The 24,997-nt window shown below is 42.1% G+C and overlaps 1 protein-coding gene across 2 annotated transcripts in view; it reads right to left on the minus strand.

Moving 5' to 3' along the window:
* The window catches only part of LOC110520931 (nuclear receptor ROR-alpha A), a 268,572-nt gene that overhangs the window by 47,094 nt on the left and 196,481 nt on the right, over positions 1 to 24,997 (minus strand). Inside the window, exon 1 of one of the 2 annotated variants that reach the window (XM_021598368.3) lies at positions 13,673 to 14,533. The exons of the other annotated variant lie outside the window; for it this stretch is intronic. Coding sequence (XP_021454043.1) covers positions 13,673 to 13,703 — 31 coding nt within the window. The 5' untranslated portion in view covers positions 13,704 to 14,533. Of the gene's footprint in view, positions 1 to 13,672; positions 14,534 to 24,997 lie in introns of those variants that run through there. 2 annotated transcript variants of the gene reach the window in all.

Genomic DNA, 24,997 nt, shown 5'->3' on the forward strand with positions numbered 1-24,997 from the left:
TGTGAGACTATGTGGGTCTGTTCTATGACAGGTCCATCATGAGAGCTGGCCTCCTGCTATTAAAAGAATCAGAGTGGAGATCTATCATTGGACGGGAGGGATGGAGCGACGGGGGTGGAGCGCTCACTGTTTCCTATCACAGCCTTAGCTGTGCACAGACACGCTCCGCCATCTTTCACCCAGCCGCACGCCTGCCCGCCCGCAGTGCCCGGCCAGTGCACGCCGCTGACAACACATCTATCTACTCCCCATAGGATCCTGCCTCTGAGGCCTGTTTAAGGGACGCAAAACCTAACAGCTTCTCTCACATACTGTATGCACACGCACACGCAACTGAACATGAACACACACACGCACAGCGTTCACTTGTCACATAATTAAATGCTTCATTTAAAATCAGGCTTTGATGATTTCTCTAGTAACACCTTGTCATGGCGCACGGCTAGGCTTGAGGGAGAGTGATAATTGCATCCCTGTAGAACGGCTGGTTGACTGGGAGGATATGCAGAGCAGTAGGGAATTACCACACAGCACAGGTCCACTGCTTCCTCCCTGCAAAACTCGCTGCTGCTGAAACACACTCACAAGACTCAGGGAGGGTATACATAACGATGTAGTGTGTGTGTGTGTGTTCAAGCGAGAATTCCTGTGTGTTCCACGCATAAACACACAATTTAACAGGCTAATGTGTGAGCAGTATGTGTGACCACAGTTAAACGTGTTTCGTGATGTTTTCCACAACAAAGTACCACCTCCAATATCTGAGCTTCTAGGCATGATTTCATTCCAACCTGAAGATGCTGCATTTGTCTTCGAAAGGGAAGGAAGCAATGGATGGATGCAGCAGAACAGATGGAGATCCCGGAAACGTACTGGAATTATTAATGGCATGCTATGATCCCAAAATGACCTTCAGCAAATAGTCTCCTAGCACAGGAGTATACAGCGAGCCCTCCACATTCATATTGTATTTAGACAACAAACATGGGTCAATGGAGAAACACTGAGCTGTCATTACTGTACTTCAGACTCTAATCCAATCGGGTAGCTCTCTTCCGTTTCGCTCAGAGGCGCTGCAGACATCAAATCACGTTAAACACAATCATATGTTCCAGGAATAGATTTGAGATTCATGCAGCAAACACACTAATTCCATAAAGCCCAATTTGTTTCCTCCACAAAGGGAGCCATACACTGAAATTAATCTGAAGAATGCCTTTCCTGTAGTTTAAAAAAAAAAAAAAACTAATTTGAGGCTTGTATAGTTATTTGTAGTCACTCAAGGGATAGGCTGTTGTGATATGAAATCTATCTTACGAGCATACATATATAACATCCACACCATTTCTGTTGCAATGGATAACATTCAGTGTACAATACAACCTAACTCTCCCTGGATTGCCTTGAAGTGATACTGGGCTAATAAAATAGATCATACTGCTTTTTCTGAGTTTCTACAAAAGGTGAAAGACAGTGAATAAATAATCAGATGTTGTATTTTACTCCAAAGTCGACAAGTCTTTGTTTAACAGGAGGTCTATGTTTTGAATGTAATCATCTTAAAAGTATGATGCGGCACTGAACAGCAATACTACCAGGTAATTGTAACCGCAGTGCTGTAACTAATTGTGTAAGTTAATTTTTTCCTTTATGAGTACAATGGGGTTTGTTCAGTTCTTAAATGATATATCAGATGGCTTAGGAAACAAAGAATTTGTCCAGAAATATTTGCCTATAAATCATCTGCAGCCCTAGGTTGTATGAAAAAGTACTAGCAGTAGTAAAGTTTTTATAAAATATTGCATGTTTTTCCAAAGCTACATCTGAGGGAGAAATTTGTCAAACATATATTCTCACACTCTTCAAGAGTATAAGTGAACACATTATTTGAATTTTGTCTTTCCATCCATATACAGTGCCTTCAGAAAGTATTCATACCCCTTGACTGCAGCCTGAATTCAAAATTAATTAAATAGATATTTTTTACACACAAATATTTTTTACACAAAAACATGTTTTTAGCCATTTTTGGAAATGTTTTGAAAATTAAATACAGAAATGTACATAAGTATTCACACCCCTAATACTTCGTAGAAGCACCTTTGGCAGTGATTACAGCTGTGAGTCTTTCTGGGTAAGTCTCAAAGAGCTTTCCACATCTGAATTGTGCAACATTTACCCATTATTATTTTCTAAATTTTTCAAGCTCTGTCAAATTGGGTGTTGATCATTGCTAGACAACCATTTTCTGGTATTGTCTTAGATTTTCAAGTAGATTTAAGTTTAAATTCCAACTCAGCCACTCAGGAACATTGTGCCGATTTGGCCTTGTGTTTTAGGTAATTGTGCTTGAGCGGTTTCCTTCTTCTCCGGAAACTGAGTTAGGAAGGACGCCTGTATCTTTGTAGTGACCAGGTGTATAGATACACTATCCAAAGTGTAATTAATAACTTCATCATGCTCAAAGCATGCTCAAAGGGATATTCTACATCTGCATTTTCTAACATTTTACCAATACTGTATGTGCTCTTCTTTGCAAGACATTGGAAACCCTCCCTGGTCTTTCTGGTTGAATCTGTGTTTGAAATTCACTGAATACTTTCTGAAGTCAACGTATATCTAGAACCTAAAAGGATTCTTTGGCTGTCCCCATTGGGGAACTTTTGAGTTCCAGGCAAAACCCTTTTGAATCCAGGTAGAACCCTATTGTGTTCAATGTAGAACCCTTTCTCTACCTGGAACCAAAAAGGGTTCTACCTATAACAAAAAAGGGTGATCCTATGGGGACAGCCAAAGAACCCATTTGGAACCCTTTTTTCTAATAGTGTTCCCTGTTTAATTTCTATAGGAGATGCCAATGATATAAATAATATGAACAGAGACAATAGCCCAGTGTTTTTTACTTAAGATTGCTCAAGCTTGGCAAAAAAACAAATCCCTCATGTATAAATTATAATAATCTCAGAACCATAGAATCAAGAAACAACATTTTCCACTGTTAGATCAAAGACTAAAGCATCATATAATCAATGCCCATGAAATGTGTCAAAGATCAAAACAGAGTTCTCATCCCTGTATTGTCCTTTGAGGTGGTATCGTATCCCAAAGGTACTTTGCTGCAGATCATCAGTCTGATCATCGTCTACTGTAGTACACAGGTTGACCACTAAGACAATGCATGTTGTTTTAATGGTAAGTAATGGTACCAATTTAGAGACCAGTAAGGTTTGGGGATTATATTCTGCAAAATATGCAATTTCATGTAACTTGATATTGCACAAAAATCCAACAGGCAAGCAAGCAAGAAAGCAAATAATCAATCCCAGAAATGCAAATACAGCTCACAAATGAATTAATTTCTTCATCTCAGACACACAGAGTCCATAAAATGACATGCCCCCACCATAGGAGCGTTAGATGCAAAGTGAACGCATCCTTCTCTCGATGTCGCTCACACTCAGCAACAAAAATACACCCCCCCCCCCCCCCCCCCGTTTGTGTCTGGGATGCTCTCCCCAGCCGTCTGTGGTTAGGGCTCTCACATGGAACATGTGTCTCTCTCATCACAGCAGTGGATCTGCTGAAACATTTCATTTACTAAAGGTAGCCGAGCACAGACGATAGCCATTTGTTCTGTGAGCACTGATGGTGTCTCATCTGCTCCTCTATTAACTTTAGTGTGAAGCACAGATATAGTCATCGCAGCACAGATATGCTATAAATTAGCTTTCAAGTGTGCAGGAACGTATGAACACATGAATGCATGAAGGTTCTTTCTCTCCCTGTGTGTGTGTGTGTGTGTGTGTGTGTGTGTGTGTGTGTGTGTGTGTGTGTGTGTGTGTGTGTGTGTGCGTGCATGCGTGCGTGCGTGCGTGCGTGCGCGTGTGTGTGTGTAAGAGCAGATAAAGCTTGGTTGGGTATACATGTGTGTATATGCAAGAATGTATGTGTGTGTTTCCCAGCAATCATAAAGTACTGTATATTGCTCTGCTGAACCATACATACATACATACATGAAAGGCATTAATACAGCCACCAGTGCAGAGGAAACAGGACTGAACCATGCAAAGCTCCACTCCCCTCCAACTATTTATAAAAACAAAACTTGAAGAAGACAGCGGCTGATTTGTAACTTTGTGACAGATCCCTTCAAGCAAGTAAAGCAGTCATGCCAGCTTTTCTGAAAAAAAAATAAATAAATGTTCACTGATGCAAATATCAATTAAACAGCCAGCAAATTGTGCCTAATATAGAGTTCAAATAAAATTCTAAAACACAAGTTCTCTTGAACAGCAGAGGAGCATTTTATTTTAATTTATCTGATGCTTCTGTTCCCTGTATTGGTGTCTGGGAGCTCTGAAAATGAGCAAAGAGCTTTTTTCATATCTGGGATGAAGTACATTTTTCTGCCAAAATTGGTCTCCTCCTGTAAGAGGGTGATCATAAGCACATCCTGGGACTTTGAGCGAGGGGCTGTGCTGACGCTGCTGTTGTTCAGCAGGCTGGGCCGGGCTGGGCTGCAGCAGCCGGGAAGCCAGGCAGACAAGGACCTGCGCTCAGCACACGGAGCGCTCTCATCCTGAAACAAGAATAGCCCAGGGAAACCAAGACATCAACACCCCCCCAAAACGACTTCAAAACAAAAACAAAACAACAACCCAAAAAGCCTCTCGAGCCAGCACTGGGTGATTGCCAGCTGCACTCTAGATTACCAGGCTCTGCGAGAGCCTTTTTGCAATCTCTCTGAGATGTAGAATCTTTAGCTCCTTACATTAATCAGTTCAGCTGGGAAGGGATGGATGGCGACATGCAAACCACTCAGCACGACGGGGAGCGAACTCATAATCAGCAATCAGATATTCTATGTAGCCATAGGGGGCGGGGTGAGGGCTCATCGCAGAAAGGTCAAGGGCTTCTCTACTGCCAGCCTACCACCACCCTCCCTCCCGCTCACTGAGACCTGACACACCCATACATTGTCAGATTCCTCCTGTGTTGACCCCACTGCTCCACTCACTGTGGAGCAAATCAACTGGAATGTTTGTTTGATGTCATTTTAAGTGAACCAAAACAATCTGTAGGGTCAAAGGATCACACTGGTTTGAATACATTTGCGCTTATTTACAAATTGAAAAAAAGTAGTCAATAAATGATTGGCTCACATAAAGTATTTTTTTCAATAGCATTATGCTCCTGAATATGCTATGTCCTTTGTTTTCAAACTAAGTTCATTGCACTGCATAACATCATTTAAATCCTTTCATCTTGTAATTAGTACTGAAGCAGCATTTATTTTATTTCTAACAAATATATGTGCATAAAAATCAAATCTAAGTGGCCTGTTAAAACAAGGCTGTTTTCCTTTGTTATTTATGACGATCATAATAAGATGCATGGAGAAGTAGTTCCTAAAGCCTGTAACCTTGAGAGAAAGTTTCACTCTGGGGCCTGCATGCGGCTCTATGAGGCATTCCTCCCTCTTCTGCTCCATTCTGCTGTGTGGTGGCAACACTATCCAGAGTCAGGACAGAGGCTCGCGGATGGGGAGGGCCCAGAGGTCACCGTTTCATTCTGGGGGTTTTTCCATTACCTACAGCGCCTCATAGTACTGTGGAGTACTACTCCACCTGAGGTTGGTTGTGTTTCTCTATATGCTTAAGGACATGCAGGTTCCTGGTCTAAATGATGCCATCCCACAAGTAGCCCTGAAGGCAGGGACATATAATCAATCTGCTTACACTCTTCCCTGCCTTTTGTACTCACATTGTGTCACGGTGACACAGTCTTGAGACGATCTTTGTTAAATGTGGCTTTTCCCCTGCCTGTTTCCTGATTTAATCAAAATTCCAGCTACTACTCATTCATCAGCCCTCATTCCTTCCCTGGATCCATTTATGAGCTATAGCAGTTCTCCATGGAGACGAGATGCATACCCCAGCATCTTTAACCTCTGACATGAGGTACCCCTCTCCCGCTTACCATGTTAATCTACTGTAGCTAGCTATAAAATGTATGTAACATAATATAACATAACAGTGCTGAGTAGAACAGGGAGAAGGTGGTGTCAGCTCTATTCAGAAAGGGACTTGCTTATATCACTCTGAGGTCATTTACAGCCAACCCTTGAGATAGGAGATGTCAGGGTAAAACAGCACACAAACAATGCTCCTCTTCTCTTCCAGCCTGCCACTTCACACTTACAGTTGAAGTCGGAAGTTTACATACACTTAGGTTGGAGTCATTAAAACTTGTTTTTCAACCACTCCACAAATTTATTGTTAACAAACTACAGTTGCATCGTTCATCTGTACAAACAATAGTACGTAAGTATAAACACCATGGGACCACGCAGCCGTCATACCGCTCAGGAAGGAGACGCGTTTGGTGTGAAAAGTGCAAATCAATCCCAGAACAACAGCAAAGGACCTTCTGAAGATGGTGGAGGAAACAGGTACAAAATTATCTATATCCACAGTAAAACGAGTCCTATATTGACATAACCTGAAAGGCTGCTCAGCAAGAAAGAAGCCACTGCTCCAAAACCGCAATAAAAGATCCAGACTACGGTTTGCAACTGCACATGTGGACAAAGATTGTACTTTTTGGAGAAATGTCCTCTGGTCTGATGAAACAAAAATACAACTGTTTGGCCATAATGACCACCGTTATGTTTGGAGGAAAAAGGGGGAGGCTTGCAAGCCAAAGAACACCATCCCAACCGTGAAGCACGGGGGTGGCAGCATCATGTTGTGGGGGTGCTTTGCTGCAGGAGGGAAAATTATGTGGATATATTGAAGCAACATCTCAAGACATCAATCAGGAAATTAAAGCTTGGTCGCAAATGGGTCTTCAAAATGAACAATGACCCCAAGTTTACTTCCAAAGTTGTTGCAAAACCTCTTGAAGCTAGCGGGCACTATTTTCATTTTTTGGAAAAATAACGTGCCCAAAGTAAACGGCCTATTTCTCAGGACCAGATGCTAGAATATGCATATAATTGACAGCTTAGGATAGAAAATACTTTAAAGTTTCCAAAACTGTAAGAATATTGTCTGTGAGTATAACAGAACTGATATTGCAGGCGAAAGCCTAAGAAAAATCCAATCAGGAAGTGACTCATGTTTTGAAACCGTTGTGTGGATATCAACCAGATTCCTTTTTCTACGTATTCCCTAAGGGGTCTACAGCATTTTGACGTAGTTTCACGCCTTTATGTTGAAGAATGAACGTAAATGACTACATTGCGTAAGTGGCCAGCTGAGGGCTCTCAGAGTGATTCTTGCGTAAAAGACAAGAGGTAGTTATTTTTCCTCTCGCTCCTACTGAAAAGCCAATTGTCCCGGTTGATATATTATCAAATAGATATTTGAAAAACACCTTGAGGATCGATATTATGAATATCATTTGGAATTTTTTGGGGCATTGTCGTGACCGCTATTTCCGGTGGATTTCTCAACATAACGTGACCAACAAACGGAGGTATTTTGGGTATAAAAATAATCTTTATGGAACAAAAGGAACATTTGCTGTCTAACTGGGAGTCTCGTGAGTGAAAACATCAGAAGCTCATCAAAGGTAAACAAATAATTTGCTTGCTTTACTGATTTTCGTGACCAAGCTTCCTGCTGCTAGCTGGACATAATGCTATGCTAGGCTATCGATAAACGTTCACAAACGATTGTCTTGCTTTGGCTGTAAAGCATAATTTCAAAATCTGAGATGACAGGGTGATTAACAAAAGGCTAAGCTGTGCTTCACTATATTTTATTTGTGATTTGATGAATATGAATATTTTCTAGTAATATTTTTTACCGTTGCGCTATGCTAATTAGTGTAGTTGATGACAATTCTCCCGGATCCGGGATGGGTAGGGGACAACAAAGTCAAGGTATTGGAGTGGTCATCACAAAGCCCTGACTTCAATCCTATAGAAAATATGTGGTCAGAACTGAAAAAGCGTGTGCAAGCAAGGAGGCCTACAAACCTGACTCAGTTACACCAGCTCTGTCAGGAGGAATAGGTCAAAATTCACCCAACTTATTGTGGGAAGTTTGTGGAAGGCTACCCACAATGTTTGACCCAAGTTAAACAATTTAAAGGCAATGCTACCAAATACTAATTGAGTGTATGTAAACTTCTGACCCACTGGTAATGTGATGAAATAAATAAAAGCTGAAATAAATCATTCTCTCTACTATTATTCTGACATTTCACATTCTAAAAATATAGTGGTGATCCTAACTGACCTAAAACAGGGAGTCTTTACTAGGATTACATGTCAGGAATTGTGAAAAACTGAGTTTAAATGTATTTGGCAAAGGTGTATGTAAACTTCCGATTTCAACTGTACCTATAGCTCAAATTTGATTACAGCTGAGAACTGAGCAGCTTGGCTTTTCAGAGAAAAGCAGGTCAACTGCGGGATGCTGTGAGATGATGACACCAACCTGATAGAGTTGGAGATAAGATATCTGACATGGAGGTGGAGAGACTAGAGAGGTCTGTCTCTTTAATGGGCTTTATTTACTGCAGCATTGGAGAGGAGCACAAAGGTAGCTACCAGGAGAAACAGCCAGACTGAACAGAGCAGGAGGCTCTGGGGAGAGATGCATTAACTGTCTGGAGTTCCTTAGCTATACGTCTCTATCATTCCCTCAACTCTCCATCTCCCTCCCCCTCTCTCTCAGAGCACCGCCGATGCCAACACCTCTCTCCTTATGTGTCTTTATTCCTCAGCATTTGAGTCAGACAAAACGCAAAATCAATAATGCCCCCCCCCCCCCCCCCATTTCCTCTTTGATGCTACTTCAAAAGGCCAGTGGACAGCCCTCGAGAGACCTGCGGAGAAAAAAGGCAATGCAACAAGACACGCACAGAATAAAAGTACTCAGAAAACCTTTCCCTTCTTCAATCCGCTAAACCGCTGTTAACTTCTTGGCCCCGGCAGAAAGAGCTTGGGAGGGCACTGCAGGTGCAGGAGAGTGCCAGCAAAGATGCACAGAGAAACACACCATGGATAAAATATCAGATCGATAACGTATAGAACATAAAATTACATTGTGTTGAAATTATATCCATTGTGAAAGTGTAGGCATATCATGGAAATAGTGTAATGCACAGCCAGACAATAGGGCAAGGGATACTGAGACCACAGATAAACACTGATGCTGCATACAAAGCTGTCCCTTTCCAAAGGCCCTTTGAAGACTGACAGTAACAGCATGATAATCCCCTCTCTACTCTTAGTGCACAATCCATTGGGTACTCTCAATACACTCCTCTAATCTCTCTCCCTTCCTCCCTCCCTCTCTATCTGTCCCTCTCTCTCCGTATTTCCCTACCTATCTCTGCCTTTATCTCTCAAAGATGAAAAACAATTGTTCATCTACATTCCTGTGTAAAATAATACATTTCTCCTCCATATTTCAATGTTGCAGTGGAGTGATTTGGTCGTGGCAGCAGGACCTGGTGGACCTGTGCTGAGTGTGTTATGAGGTATGCTGAAGGAGGGAGTATTGTAGCACTATTGTACAGTAGGCACTAATAAATGCTGTAGGATGGGAAGACACTTCAAAGCATCCATATGAGTGTGCACTTAAAAACAGAAAAAGCAGGAAATGAGCCACAACTAAGACAGGAGAGTGTGATCCGATACAACCTCAAGTCAGTGAGTGTGACTGGCACCCAGTTGCTTTGCCAAGCTGTCAGGCATCCGCAAGTGCTAGGGTGGAGGCCTGGGCATATCAATGCACAGTATAGCCATAGCCACAGCCATAGAAGGCAGGGTACAGGGTACAGGGTAGGAGCATCGGTGCTGGGTTCTGCCCTGGCTGTGTCAGGCTCAGTCTCCTTCTTGCAGTCTCCTCTCTCACTCCAGACTACACGTCCCTGTCCCCGGAGCCTCTCTGGAGCTAAATCAAAAATCCATGCTCTCAATGGGCAGTCAATATTTCATTAACCAGTCCGTCTACACGCAGCCAGGACGTGTCACAAAGCACGCTCCAGACAGCGCCACAACTCACACACTAATAACCTGTGGAAATGCCACTCTGCTTCCTTAACAAAGACACTGTGCAGGGAGAGATCTGAGCATACATGGCTCCAAAACACACCACATCTCTGTCAAAGAAACGGCTGTTAGCATTAGTAATAATGGATGGTTGGATGGGCTATGAGAATACGAAATCGAACAAAAATATTTGCATAAACAAATGGGCAATTCAATAGAATAAGATACAAAATTATGCGAAAATTCTTATTTTGATTTTAAGACGAAATTATGTTCATTTTTGTTGATCTGATATGAATACAAAATGGGATCTTGTAACAAACATCCTTACCTGGTAACTCTTATTTGCCTGGCTTTCAGTGTCCTCAGTCCCTAACTGGATAATAGCCAATCTTGTTAACCTCTGCTGTGATGTGGGAAGCCTTGCAGCACGCAGGCGCTAGTCAAGAGCACTTCACCCGCTTGCTGATAGGAAGAGACAAAGAGCACCAAACCTACAGCAAATATTTACTGCCTTGTTAACGTACCCTTAAACCACCCATCACATGGAATTTAGCTGTATGTTGTCTCCATCCCCTGAACATTATTTACAATCTAGTAGACACTTGTGGTAAATCACATAGTTATGCGCTGCCTGTATGCAACACAACAGCTTGGTATTGGAACGATCCGTTTGGAGTGGTTTCAAAAAGCACTGCTACGTCCCTCTACATTAATGCTCTTGATGAAGGGTTAATTTTAATGTAGATGAAATACACTTATTTCTTTCTGTCTTTTGGTACATCAAACGTCTTTCTTTAATTATGTAATTAATATTTGGAATTTTCATCTTAATTGTGTTGAGTAGGCTAGCTAATTTGCATGGGGTAATGAGAGGGATGTTTCCATTACAGGTAATTAGGTACTTGAGAGGCAGTGGTGTCGTTGTGAGTCTGGAGAGAGAGAGACAGAGAGAGAGAGAGAGAGAGAGATACAGAGAGAGAGAGAGAGAGTGAAAGAGAGAGAGAGAAAGCGAGAGAGAGAGAGAGAGACCATGACCATATCTCTGTTGGAAGGTAGCGACGTTTAAAACATTCATCTCTTGTATAACAAATGTCAATAAACAACTCCTCTATCTTATCTGTTTGGAAAGGCTTCAAATTCTCGAAAAATCTATTCCAGCTCATTTATGTATTGTGATGAGATAAATTGAACTGAATAATGACACTATTGGTGTATGGATTCATTTTTGACCTGCCGTTTTGAAGTAATACATACACATTGACTCAATGCCGACCTGCCCTTATAAAGTAATAAAAACATATTGACTCAATGCAGGCCTGCCCTTAAAAAGTAATAAATACACATTGACTCAATGCAGACCTGCCCTTAAAAAGTAATAAATACATATTGACTCAATACAGACCTGCCCTTATAAAGTAATACATACATATTGACTCAATACAGACCTGCCCTTATAAAGTAATACATACATATTGACTCAATACAGACCTGCCCTTATAAAGTAATACATACATATTGACTCAATACAGACCTGCCCTTATAAAGTAATACATACATATTGACTCAATGCCGACCTGCCCTTATAAAGTAATACATACATATTGACTCAATACAGACCTGCCCTTATAAAGTAATACATACATATTGACTCAATACAGACCTGCCCTTATAAAGTAATACATACATATTGACTCAATGCCGACCTGCCCTTATAAAGTAATACATACATATTGACTCAATACAGACCTGCCCTTATAAAGTAATACATACATATTGACTCAATGCAGACCTGCCTTTATACAGTAATACATACATATTGACTCAATACAGACCTGCCCTTATAAAGTAATACATACATATTGACTCAATGCAGACCTGCCCTTATAAAGTAATACATACATATTGACTCAATACAGACCTGCCCTTATAAAGTAATACATACATATTGACTCAATGCAGGCCTGCCCTTATAAAGTAATACATACATATTGACTCAATGCCAACCTGCCTTTATACAGTAATAAATACGTCTTGAATAATAACAGAAGTTGCATCTAAAAACAGAAAAGGGAAAAAAATAGATTGGATTTTGGACAGTCACACCCATAAATAAATACACATTTCCCCATTTTCTATACTCAAGATAAAAGTCTATAAAAAAGGGCATTGGGTCAGAGTGCTGATTTTTCATAATTGCCTCAGGGTCACATGTCACTCTCCCATAACTTCCAACAATTCTCACACATCGCTGTCAACTATGTAATCTCACTTTATCACAAGATTCTCACAAATTGTGATCAAGTGCATATTCAAATAATTGTCACACAATTCTCCCTCCCTGTACAGAAGTGGTCAAGATCATATTCTCAGAATTCTCAAGTCTCAGTGTATTGTACATCATCTAAATGTATTCATGTCTATAAATATGAAATAAGAACGTGGTGGAAAATGCACAAATATGTTTCCACACGCTGTATGTATTAGATATGCACTGAGTGGTAAGGACATAGCAATGCAGACAGTGAGTCAGAAGGGCAAAGAACAGAGGCATCAGAAGCACTACTAATGTTAGGATCCAATTGCTGTTTTCCTTTCCTGCAACTTCCCATCTAATACACAGTGACAGCTGCCTGTGCTTCATGTGACTATTTTCTGTGTGTGGGGGTGGGGGGGTATGCATGTGTGTAAATGCAAGAAAGAGTGTGTGTGTGTGTGTGTGTGTGTGTGTGTGTGTGTGTATGATAGGGGGTGGGGAGGGGGATGACTGGGATTATGCATGCAGGATCATGACACTGAGACTGGGAGGAAAACCCAGCCTTGCTCCCATGGCCATGCATGTATACCCTACTACCCAACAAATAGGTCAGTGGAACACAACTCACAGGCACACACCAGTATAAACTCAAAGAATCCCAGTCTGCCAGTGGGGCCAGCCAGTGCCTTGTCACCTTGTCTGAGACCCACATTCAACACTGCCAGTCTACCACGCAATTCAACCCTCCGAACAGACAGACACATCCTCTGGACTAGAACAACCAGATTAAGAGCCAAGGAGAAGGAACTGCGACAGAAACACCTGAACCCCCTCGTCCTGCCTCCCTCGCCACCCCAGGACTTCCTCTCCTTTCACCTCGTCCACTCCCCTATGTCTACCCCCCAAAAACTTGAAACTGTTTCAAGAGCTTGAGGGCTGTATTTCACATCAAACAGAGATCAGTATGAGCACACTGGCTGTTATTTCTTAAACACACACACACCAGCACAGAGAGTAACAATCCCATTCACTTTAGAGAAACATCCAAACATCCCATTACACATGTCTTATCATCCGTTTAGAATTTCAAACTTAATTTCCTTCCAGAATAGGAAATAAAAAATAGCTGCTCCTGGAGGAAAATATATATTTCAACAGCTTAATTCCCTGGTAATAAACACATTCAGAGGCAGTAACTCTCTACCTCGCTTTCTCTCTCTCTCTCCCTCCCTCTCTCTCTCCCTCTCTCTCTCTCTCTCTCTCCCTCCCACTCTCTTACACTCTTTTCTTACAAGCGGCTGAAATTGAGTTGGCAGGCAGTGAATAGAGAGAAGCTTCACTTCCCTATGTGTTACTCTGGCTGCCTATTGCACCGTGGAAACAGCATGCATGCATTCTGCTCTTACCTTTCATAGCTGAAATCACAAAATACATCATTAAGCTCCGAGTCCATAAGAGAGCACTATCACCAGCTCAAAGCCCTCCACTGCTGTCTCAGCAGCAGCTGGCCAGCACAGCTCTGTCTCTCTGCCTCCGAGCATGACCACACGAGAATCCATGTGACTGTGACATCAGCGCTAATGTCTGCCTGCTCCCCGCCCCCTGCCTTTGATTGGCACAGCAGGCAGCCAGTGGGGGCGCTGACAGCTCAGGCAGGGAACCTGGCCCCTTTCCCACTGATTGCAGTACTGAGGCTTGTCTGAGGACTCGATAGGCACAGCACACTCTTACTATCTTGTCTTGCTTATCTTTTAGTGCCAGGATAAAGTCATAACAGTAGCTCTGCCAGACATTTTTTCAATTCCCTTTTCCTCTGCTTTCATAATGTAAAGAAAATAGGAAAACAGAAGGAGAAAGAGAGACTGGAATAGAGGGAAAGGGGAAGATGTAGATTAATAGGTTCAATAAGAGAATGAGGGAAGGAGATAATGTAGAAACAGAGAGAAAAAGTGAGAGAATATAGAGAGAGGCTGTCTAATTCCCCGTGGCTCAGTGATAGCAGAAGCAGTCTCTTCCTCTCCTCTCTGAGTGTGTAGATAGATATTACTACTCAGTCTGCCTCCAGATGTCTGCCTCCAGAGCAGCGGTGGAGCATTCCAGAGCCCAGACAAACGAGTGGAGGTTCAGCCCCTTCCCCTGACCTCTCCACAGGACTCACACACCTCTCTCCTCCTCTCCCCCTCTCCCTAGGCTCACACACACAGGCTCTGGCAGGTGAGGAAGGAGAGATAGTGACGAAAGGGTTTGGCTGATCCCCTCCACCCCACAGTGACTGGCGGATGAGTTTCTGTATCGTTTTCTACCACCCTCCCTCTCGTTCTCTCTCCCTCTCTCACTCACTCCTCGCTCTCTCCCTCACTCCTCTCTCTTCATCCCTCCCTCCCTCCCTCCCTCATATGATAATCTGTTCAGACCCCTTACCAGCTGGCACTTTCTGATACAATATTCTGGTTTTAGTGCAATCCGGCTCTGGCCAATAACCGGGTTTCATTTAGAATGTCCATAAATAAGCTGGTGTTCATATCATCCCTTCTCAAGATAAATCAAAAGCTTGGGACTATAAGGTTCTATCTATATTTTTGTTCAATGTTCTCTACCTACTGTATATAGTACTCTAAATACCCCAATTCATGTTGTTAAGTTCAAAAGAATACAATAATAAAATTGCTGACACCATTCAAACCAATGAGAGTTCACAAATGTAAAGCCAATTATCTCAGAATAATCTTTTTTGCTGATAAAACCTTTTTGTCCCAAGCTCTCGAAATGCAAAATATTTCATTGCATTATTTATTTCATGGCAGTATCTTTCAGACATATTTTCATGTTAAACGTTTAGAATTATTCAGTTTTACCAAATGAATTTGCTATTTTTGACATGTCCAGTCAACGTTGATTTTGACATTAGTATCAAACATTGATTTGGCAAACATAATGTTCCATATTTACTTGCCTGACTACGCAGACCGCTTGATCTGGCCAAACGCTACACCACACCCACTGACGTTAGTTTCTTCTCCGCAATGAGTCTGGATCTCCCCAATCCCTTCACCGAATGCAAACATATTCGGGGCCGTCCGATTGGTCAAGAAACCGATGGAATGGGCCTGAGCCAGAACACACGTGGGTAAAGCAGAGGTTTGAAAATTCTTCATTGGCTTTGATACTCTGATTGGTTTGAGACGATCCAATCGCTGATGACTTTGTTTGGTACAATGCCCCTTGTGCACCTCGTCACCACAAACAACTTCAATGATGACAGTCTCAGACTAAAGTATGTAGCGAACGACAGAGCAGCGGATGTCATCAGGCTACCATATTCCACCATGTGTATACGTCTACCTATGATACATCAAGTATGCAAATTAAACTCCTGCCCAAAACGCCATAAATCTAGCAAATGAACGTGTTTCATTACAACCTCTACATGATCCATTAGAGGCACAATTAACACATTCTCTCATGTAATGTCAGAACCGGACTGTCACTGCATAAAACATCATTCAGATGCAGATATCCTCAAACGAAGCGTGTCATGGTTACAAACGAGTGAAAACAATGTGGTGGTAAACACATTTCAATCCTCTGTCACACTGAAACCTAGTGTTTGTTTCTCATGCTGGGTTTCTAACCACAAGCTCTCTACATGAGACAGTCTGCTGGCCCACGCAGGGCCAGGTTAAACTGTCACTTTCAGCACAGACAAGAATGTGGTGTGGTTGCCATAGCCATGTGCTGCTACTTGCTACAGTATCAGTCAGTCTTAAACCATGGGCCATCTCACTGCTGTTGCTGTGAGTTCCTTGTTTATAAAACCGCATGGCTTTGGCCCCTGGGCGACCGGGCCCCACTGTGACCTCACACACACCCACTCTCTCCTGGCTGCACTCGGCTCTGCACTCTGCTCTGCACTCTCTTCCCAATTGTTCAGATGACTGCAGATAACAACAGTTTAGCTTAAATGAAAGGAACATCTACACTACAGTGTCTGTGTGTGAAAGAGAGAGTGGAATGGATAGAGGGGCTAGCGCATGCAACTGCTTGAGTTTGTTTGTGTGGATTGTGTCTGTGGCGGGTGTATGTTCACTGTATGTGAATATGTATGAGTTTTGTAAAACCTTGGTTGAGGACATTGTGTGAAAGCATCAGGACAGACATGACATACAAGCCACAATGCATCCTGAGAGTGACATATAAACTCAGCAAAAAAAAATACGTCCCTTTTTCAGGACCACGTCTTTCAAAGATAATTCGTAAAAATACAAATAACATCACAGATCTCCAATGTAAAGGGTTTAAACACTGTTTCCCATGCTTGTTCAATGAACCAGAAACAATTATTTAACATGCACCTGTGGAACGGTCGTTAAGACACTAACAGCTTACAGATGTTAGGCAATTAAGGACACAGTTATGAAAACTTATGACACTAAAGAGGCCATTCTACTGACTCTGGGACTTGTTGGATCGGAGGGTGAGGGCTAGGGCCATTCCCCCCAGAAATGTCCGGGAACTTGCAGGTGCCTTGGTGGAAGAGTAGGGTAACATCTCACAGCAAGAATTGGCAAATCTGGTGCAGTCCATGAGGAGGAGATGCACTGCAGTACTTAATGTAGCTGGTGGCCACACAAGATACTGAGTGTTACTTTTGATTTTGACCCCCCTTGGTTCAGGGACAAATTATTCAATTTCTGTTAGTCACATGTTGTCACGACTTCTGCCGAAGTTGGCTCCCCTGCCTGTTCGGGCGGTGCTCGGCGGTCGTCGTCACCGTCCTACTAGCCACTACCGATCCCTTTTTCGTTTGTCTGTTGGTTTTGTCTTATTAGTTTCACCTGTGTGTATTTTAGTTTAATTAGCGTCCTTATATGTAGTAGGTTGTCCCGCCCTTGTTTTGTGCGGGATTGTTTTTGTTACTCTGTTGTATGGTGGTTTTTCGTGTATGTATTCTCCGGACTATTTTGGTCCTGTGTTTTGGGCTGGTCAATTGTATGCGCCCTGTGTGTTGAATAAATTGACACTCTACTGAACCCTGCTCTCTGTGCCTGATTCCACCCACCACTCCTAGTATCTCGTGACACATGTCTGTGGAACTTTTTCAGTTTATGTATCAGTTGTTGAATCTTGTTACGTTCATACAAAAATTGACACGTTAAGTTTGCTGAAAATAAACGCAGTTGACAGTGAGAGGACGTTTCTTTTTTTGCTGAGTTTAGAAACATGATCGTTTGTGATTGTATACTGTAATAATCGGTCTCAATAAAGGTCGCCTCTGGATAAAGTTACTTTATCCTGGGCACAGTGAGAAGTACAGGCATTCTGGACCAGCTGCAATCAGGAAATACCTGGTGTCTCTGAGCACAGCTGCTGCCTTACACAATGATGGAACATTCCCCTGACTACAACCCATTCACAATAACAGTATGCCAATACTGAGGTGTTGCTGAACTCATTGACTAAATCACTGACATTGACTAAATCACAAAACAAATGTATTTTTATGAATGTGATGATATAATGTAAGATCAATAATATGATTGTAATCTGTGAACTGTGCAACGTTACTCTGCTGTCATTGGTTTAAATTGTCTGTTGTGTGTGTGTTATACCACCTCCACACATTATGACATTGGATATCCTCCTGGGTTTTGATCAACAAATATCCCAGGTGATGTAACTCTTTGATCTCTATTCAGTTCCACCTCAAGATGGACTGGTACCCATCCTTTCTTGCATAAGTGTTCACTGAACCTATCCAAAATCAGAGAGGTAAGGAATATCAATGGCTCCCTGATGTGTGTGCAGAGCCAGTGTCAGTGTGTCCACAGACAACCAGTTCTAGCTGTAGTTAGGAGCAGTCAAGAGCTGAGCAGAGCTGGGCTGTGCCAGGCTGCAGTGGGCCCATACTCACTGCCTCTCTGCATAAACACCGATCCAGTCAAGTGTTTCGCGCTCCTCGCTGATTAATTCAAGCAAATGTATTTATTGTAAACAAGCCCTGTGGGATGGAATTCAATTGAGAGGAGACGCGGAGCCTCTACTGGTGCCCCAGAGGAGAGGAGAGGACCAGAGCCGATAATGGCCTCATTAGCAGTCTGTCAGTAGACATCCCGCACCCCACGCCTTCCCTCACTGGCTGGGCTGGGCTGGCTTGGGACGCAGCTGATCCACATTAACTCCTATGGTACCATACCACTGCCACAGCTCTCCAGACCACAGATCATAGAGTGCATGGGGACTCAGCACTCACCCTCTTCTGTATCCCAGGAAAAAGACACATATCAGTGATAGATACAACAACAAATAATCCGTACAGTGACATGGACGATGTGTGTGTGTGTATTGCCAGCCCCCAGCTGAAGTAGAATTAACAACGTCTAACAGACACCCAATGAAAACAATACAGGTCGATTTAATATAAACGCCAAGGAGTGGAGGCCATAATATCAAACCATAACAGCACCAACCCATACGAGACAATCATAAACCAATTTAGAGCCATTCCAGGCAATTTCCTGGGGCTTCCACTTGTGGGGAAGACTTCAATAAATCACACTGACAACAAAGGGAATATCTATTTCAGGGAAAATAAAAGAGGTTTCATTCGGTGGGGTGGGGAGCAGAGCATTTAAAGAGGTTTAAATGTGAGCGTGGAGAGCTTAGAAACATACATGTATGCTGTCATGCCTGCAGAGGAGTGCAGTGCGGTATAGTGAGGCAGGCAGAGAGGCATCTGTAGTGGAGAGTGGTGGGTGGTAGTGGGGGTTGTGGGCTGCTGACTGACTGACACACAGTGACAGTGTGATCAGTGGCCTCTCCATTAGTGACTGCTCTCCATATGTGGAGCCCCACGCCAGCCCAGCATCAGCCTCAGCCCAGCTCACAAACCCATACATATTTATAGAGCAGTAAGGCCACACAGACGAAAGACAAAAGCCTCAGTAAAAAGACATATATGAGCCGGTCCACCATTACTACAACTACAGGAGGAGGTGCATTAGGTTACGTCTATGCCACAGCTATCAGTGACATAATAACTGTATACACAAAGTCAATAAAAGTCACGACAGTCTATTTACTATAATGTGGTTGAATAAAACATGACTCCAACCTTTGCTACTAGGTCTACAACCAACATCATTTACAGAGTAGAGCTAGAAAACGTTGTTTTGTGTCCAAGCTCATCCAATCTTGGATAGAGCAATCATACATTCTAATATTTACAAGTCAATGACATCAAAGCGTTTACACTACGTGTTAAATAAGGATGAGAAGAGAAGAGTTGTGACATATGCCACAGAAGAGGGTTCAGTAGACTTGAAAAGATGTGCGTCATAATGGATATAAACAATGAAAATATCAAAAGACCAAGATATATATTAAAATGGCCAGCACAGCCAAAAATGTGATTTTCCTGTGTTTTACACACTGAGTGTACAAAACATTAGGAACACCTTTCCATGACACAATGACCAGGTGAATCCAGTTGAAAGCTATGATCCCTTATTGATGTCACTTGTTAAATCCACTTCAATCAATATAGATGAAGCGGAAGACATGTTAAATAAAGATTTTTAAGCTTTGAGATAATTGAGACTTGGATTGTGTATGTGTGCCATTCAGATGGTGAATGGGCAAGACAAAATATTAATTTTCCTTTGCACGGGGTATGGTAGTAGGTGCCAGGTACACTGGTTTGAGTGTCAACGTCAGTCACCTGTTCGCACCCTGTACAATGGATTAAAGTAAGCAAAAATAAATACATCTCTGCCTTATATTGTCGAGTGCTCCAACTCCTTTTTACCTCAAAGTAGTCCTTTTGGAAGCTTTTCTTGGTAAGCCATTCTCATGATTTTTGTCATTAATATTGAGCACCACTCATTTTCAAAGTACAAAGGCCCACCTGAACTCCTACCGGTTTGAGTGTGTCAAGAACTCTAATGTTGCTGGGTTTTTCACGCTCAAGAGTTTCCTGTCTGTATAAAGAATGGTCCACCACCCAAAGGACGTCCAGCCAACTTGACACAACTGTGGGAAGCATTGGAGTCAACATCGGTCAGCATCCCTGTGGAACGCTTTCGACGCCCTTGTAGAGTCCATGTCCCAACAAATTGAGGTTGTTCTGAGGGCAAAAAGGGGGGTGCAACTCAATATTAGGAAGGTGTCCTCTATGTTTTGTACACTCAGTGTATATTTTTCCACACTATGAGCTTGGAATATTACTTTGAAATGTTCCATTTAACATTTAATGTAAATGTCCTTTTAGTGTAAGAGCTGTTTGAAAAGAACGTCTGAAATGTCAGTCTGTTTTGGTGGGATGGAGTTTTGTCCTGCCTGGTGACATCCCCAGGTGGTAAGTTAGTTAAAAGACAAATAAGAAAGAGAGTTCCACACCTCTCTGCCAATAACAGCCAGTTTTCAGTTTTCACCTCAATGCTCGCAGACAGTTCTACAGTAGCATAATTCTTGCTTGAGAATTTGCTCTTTGCTAAGAAGCAATTTTAGTTTATTTTTTACCATTTAAATTTTAAACAATCACAGTTAGGTAGTTGTTACCCAGAAATGATTTTATATTGAGCTAAAAAATGGCTGCCTTGGTCCTTTAACATGCACTTACCCAAGCTACAGATAACGTTGTGCAGGGTAGTTCATGTCAGCTCCAAATTAAATTAGGACCCTTCCAGGTATTAAGGAATACAGAGACATTTGGTAGTAAACAATTTGATAAGAAACACACTTCTCTAATTGAAAACATCAGATGCCCCCCCAGCAGCTAGTGTGTAGTGGTTTGACGTTGTTGATGTTGTCATCGCTCCATTAGGTTTAATAGACTGGAATGACAGGGCGATTCCTTTATCTTTGGGCTTTTCTTATTTTGCAATAAGAAAATTATGACAAAGAGGCAATAAATGTGTTTACAAGAAACAATAGAATTGGCTCCTCATTTGATCAAAATGGGTCAAGACAATACATTTTTACAGTGAAAAGTATTTGATTACGGATTACAAAGAGGTTGCCGTTAGAATACAAAAAAATGGAGTGTACTAGTGAACTCATGTAATTGGTTGAGCTTCAAATGAATGCAAACTCTGCTCAATGCACATTCACATTAGGCTATATTTATAGAGATCATGAAAAACAGACAGAAATCCTTCGTAGAACTAAGCAGGCATGTTTGATAGCACTGACAATTGTTTTGGAAATACATCTCCAATAAATCAATGGACATAACATTTGAACTATGTGTACTGACTGTCTTTAGCGCAGAGCTGTCTGTGGGGATAGAGGGGAAGCCATATGAGGCTTGAGAGAGAGGGAGAGAGATTATAGGAGGCATCCCAGCCTGTGCAAGAGGCTTAGTCTGGCTAGGCGGGGAGGTGGAACCCTGTGAATTCTAATGAACTGGCAAGACTCCCCAAAACCAGCCTCTCCATCTCCAACAGGACAGAGAGGGGTAGGTGATTAGGGGCGCTGCATCCCTCTGCACCCCCTCCACGGCAAACCAAATAGAGCAGGTCATTTTCCCTGTGATAATTATGCCCAGAACCAGGCATGAGGGATTGGTAATGGACCTGCTTATTCTTCATGTGCTGTAGAGGAGCCGACTGAGAAAAAAGCATGATTATGTGGGTGACTCTAGTATGAGTAGCAGTGGCTGTTGAAAAACTTAGCCTTTGAGGGGGAGGTTAACGAATGAACTTCATTATTGAGGAGCATACCAGGGAGACCCCCTGGAGCTTGTGATATATTACCTAGCGTCAAACTTACACACTCCCACATCACCACTATAGAGCAACATCAACTCTGGGGGAGGCATGCATGTAAACTAAAATAGTTAACCTTCTCGCTTGAGGGGAGAAAAAAACAAAGCGCAACAAACAAGGATGTACACAGGTTTAATATATATTTCTGTTTGGAAAAAAAATTCAATGAGCTCCTTTGTGAAACTAAATGTGTATCATTGCTTTTAAATTAGAAAGTGCACTATTGATTTTCTGTCTTAATTCACAGAGCCCTTCTCTCTGGATACACAACAGTGAATATCCTCTGCACAGAAAACCTCAGAAGAAAAATGTTTTAGGCTTAAACTAACAGTGTTTAATGTTCTGTCTGTAACTGAGAAGAGGCAGTCCAGATCACACTGTATATATTACACTCATTTGTTAAAAATAACTCTGCTCAAGCATGAAAGTTATTTTTTGAAAGTTTACAGCACTCTATAAATCCAGTGACCCACTAGAAGGACTAGATTTTTCTTTAAGATGGAGGGAGATCTTCAGGCTATGGAGGCAAACAGCACTTAGCCTTCCCCCTTCCGTTGTGCCTTGCTGGAGTTTCTCCATGGCGGACGGAGGGAGCACTTTTAGCCAGCAAGCTATGAACACTTTTACTCTTGACATATGAGGATGCCATGGGTGTGGCGGAGTGATTCATCACACGGTGTGCTCCTCCTGCACCCTCACACATTAGTAATGTGGTCCACAGAGGAGGAGGCCTGTCACTACTCTGTACCTGGACCCCACGAACAAGGTAGGTCAACAGGAGGCATCAGCGCCTGGCCCACTTTTAGTCTTTCACAGCACCTTTAAGTTTCCTCGGGCTCCACCAGCCCAGAGCAGGGTGAGACAGACTGTACTGTATGAAAATCTCATGCTGTACATACCAGCAGCATACCAGCCTGCATCCCACTGCTAGCTTGCCTCTAAACAGGGTTGGTCCTGGTCAGTCCCTGGATGGGATACCAGATGGTGTTGGAGGGCCAGAAGGAGGCACCTTTTCCTCTGGACAAAAAAAATATAATAATAATAATAATATCCCAATGCCCCAGGGCAGTGATTGGGGACATTGCCTTGTGCATGGTGCTGTCTTTCGGATGGGAAGTTAAACAGGTGTCCTGACTCTGTGGTCACTAAAGACCCCATGTCACTTACTGTAAGAGTAGGGGTGTTAACCCTGGTGTCCTGCCTAAATTCTCAATCTGGCCATCATACCATCATGGTCACCTAATCATCCCCAGCTTACAGTTGGCTCATTAATTCCCCTGTAACTATTCCCCAGGTCGTTGCTGCAAATGGGAATGTGTTCTCAGTCAACTTACCTGGTAAAATAAGGGTTGAATATAAATAAAAAAATACATACAAGGACAAACCACTGAAATGAGCAATATCTCATATAGGAGATGTTTTATTAATACTGTACATCCACAAAATCCAAAATAAGTTCTTAATATGTATCATAGAATGAGTGAAACTTGGTCAATGTCCAACGTAGCATAAAGGAATGAGTCTGCCTCAAAGAAGACATGAGTGAGATTTTCTAAGAGAAGATTCCAGATTTTCACCTCTAAACCAACACAAGCCTGAGGGAGTTTCATCAGAAGGCTGGGTAGTCTTCTGTAATACCAGCGTAACAAAATGTTATGAGCACCAAGCACATGATCATCTGTTCTTTCATATAATATAGAGCCACTTTAAGTCAGTATAAGCCTTTGACCTGAACACTGCAGGTAATGCAAGTTTAAACACCTACCTCCGTATTCATGTTTGTCATTTTACTAGTGAAGATTAGGTGAAAAAGGCTATTTGAAACCACAACACAGGATTAAGGGATAATGCTGCTCTGTGTCTTCTGAGTCGACCTTGATTCTGTAATCCAGCACAATACTGGGTAACAGCGTATTTCCCTCTCTCTTACAGTACAACTGTTCACTTAGACATAATGGCAAACACTTAATGATACAATTCTAACTGAGGGAGAAATCTACATCGACCAGATATTTTCTGTATACACTTCACACTTGGAATCCAAGGAAAATAACTGCAAAATGTGACAATATTTTACCGCAATTGATTTGTTTTATATTTCTGTTTCCTTTTCTTTGAATGTAATTCAATATTTTATCCTGTTACATAAATTGCAAAAACAAAGGAGAAGAAAACAAAGGGAAAGTTGGATCCTAAAACAAAGAAGGAAACATTGTCTTTAGTCTCAGAGAGAAAAATCACCTGTAAGTTGATTTGAATTACTCAGGCTCGCACTTTAATGACCGGGGGTGAGAAATGAAGTTGATCTTTAAAGTGAGCCAACCTGCAGTCAGCCACGGCATCGTTAAGGAGACTACCACTTAATCAGAGAGAGGACACCAATTTAGCAGGAAGCTAACTATGCAGGAGGAGTCATCGACCCATTATCAAGCATCATAACATGACATATGACCAGGTAGGTTATACAGCAAGCATTTCTCAGCTAGCCATTTTTACTGACTCCCTCTCTCTCACACAGTTTTCATTTTTTCACCTCTCTGCCGCAGACACAGTAGAATGAGAACCTTCCTTTGATGTCTGGGATCCTATAATGCTAAGGCGTTGAAATTTGCATGCTTGTTATCTATGGAATCTTAATGATCACAGCTAACATCACAATGGGTTAACCACATTCTTCTGTCCAGAAACATTAATAACAGAACAGCACCAGGGGCCGGATTCACAAAACATTACTTACGAAAAAACGTAAGAAGTTTCTTAAGGAAAAAAATAGGAAGTTCATGAGATAGTTCGTAATTTAATTCCTCAAAATGTTCTTAGAAATTCGTAGTTTTCTTAGGATCTTCGTAAATATCTTCTTATGTGGCACTGACATTAGTGGCGTGCTTGAAACCAATAAATAGCCTATGTGACAAGGATGATTGGATTTGGTTATTACGTTATAATTTACACATTATAGCCATCAGA

Source organism: Oncorhynchus mykiss, chromosome 1 (genome assembly GCF_057628025.1).
Source record: "Oncorhynchus mykiss isolate SJ-2025 chromosome 1, ASM5762802v1, whole genome shotgun sequence".
Lineage (NCBI taxonomy): Eukaryota > Metazoa > Chordata > Actinopteri > Salmoniformes > Salmonidae > Oncorhynchus > Oncorhynchus mykiss.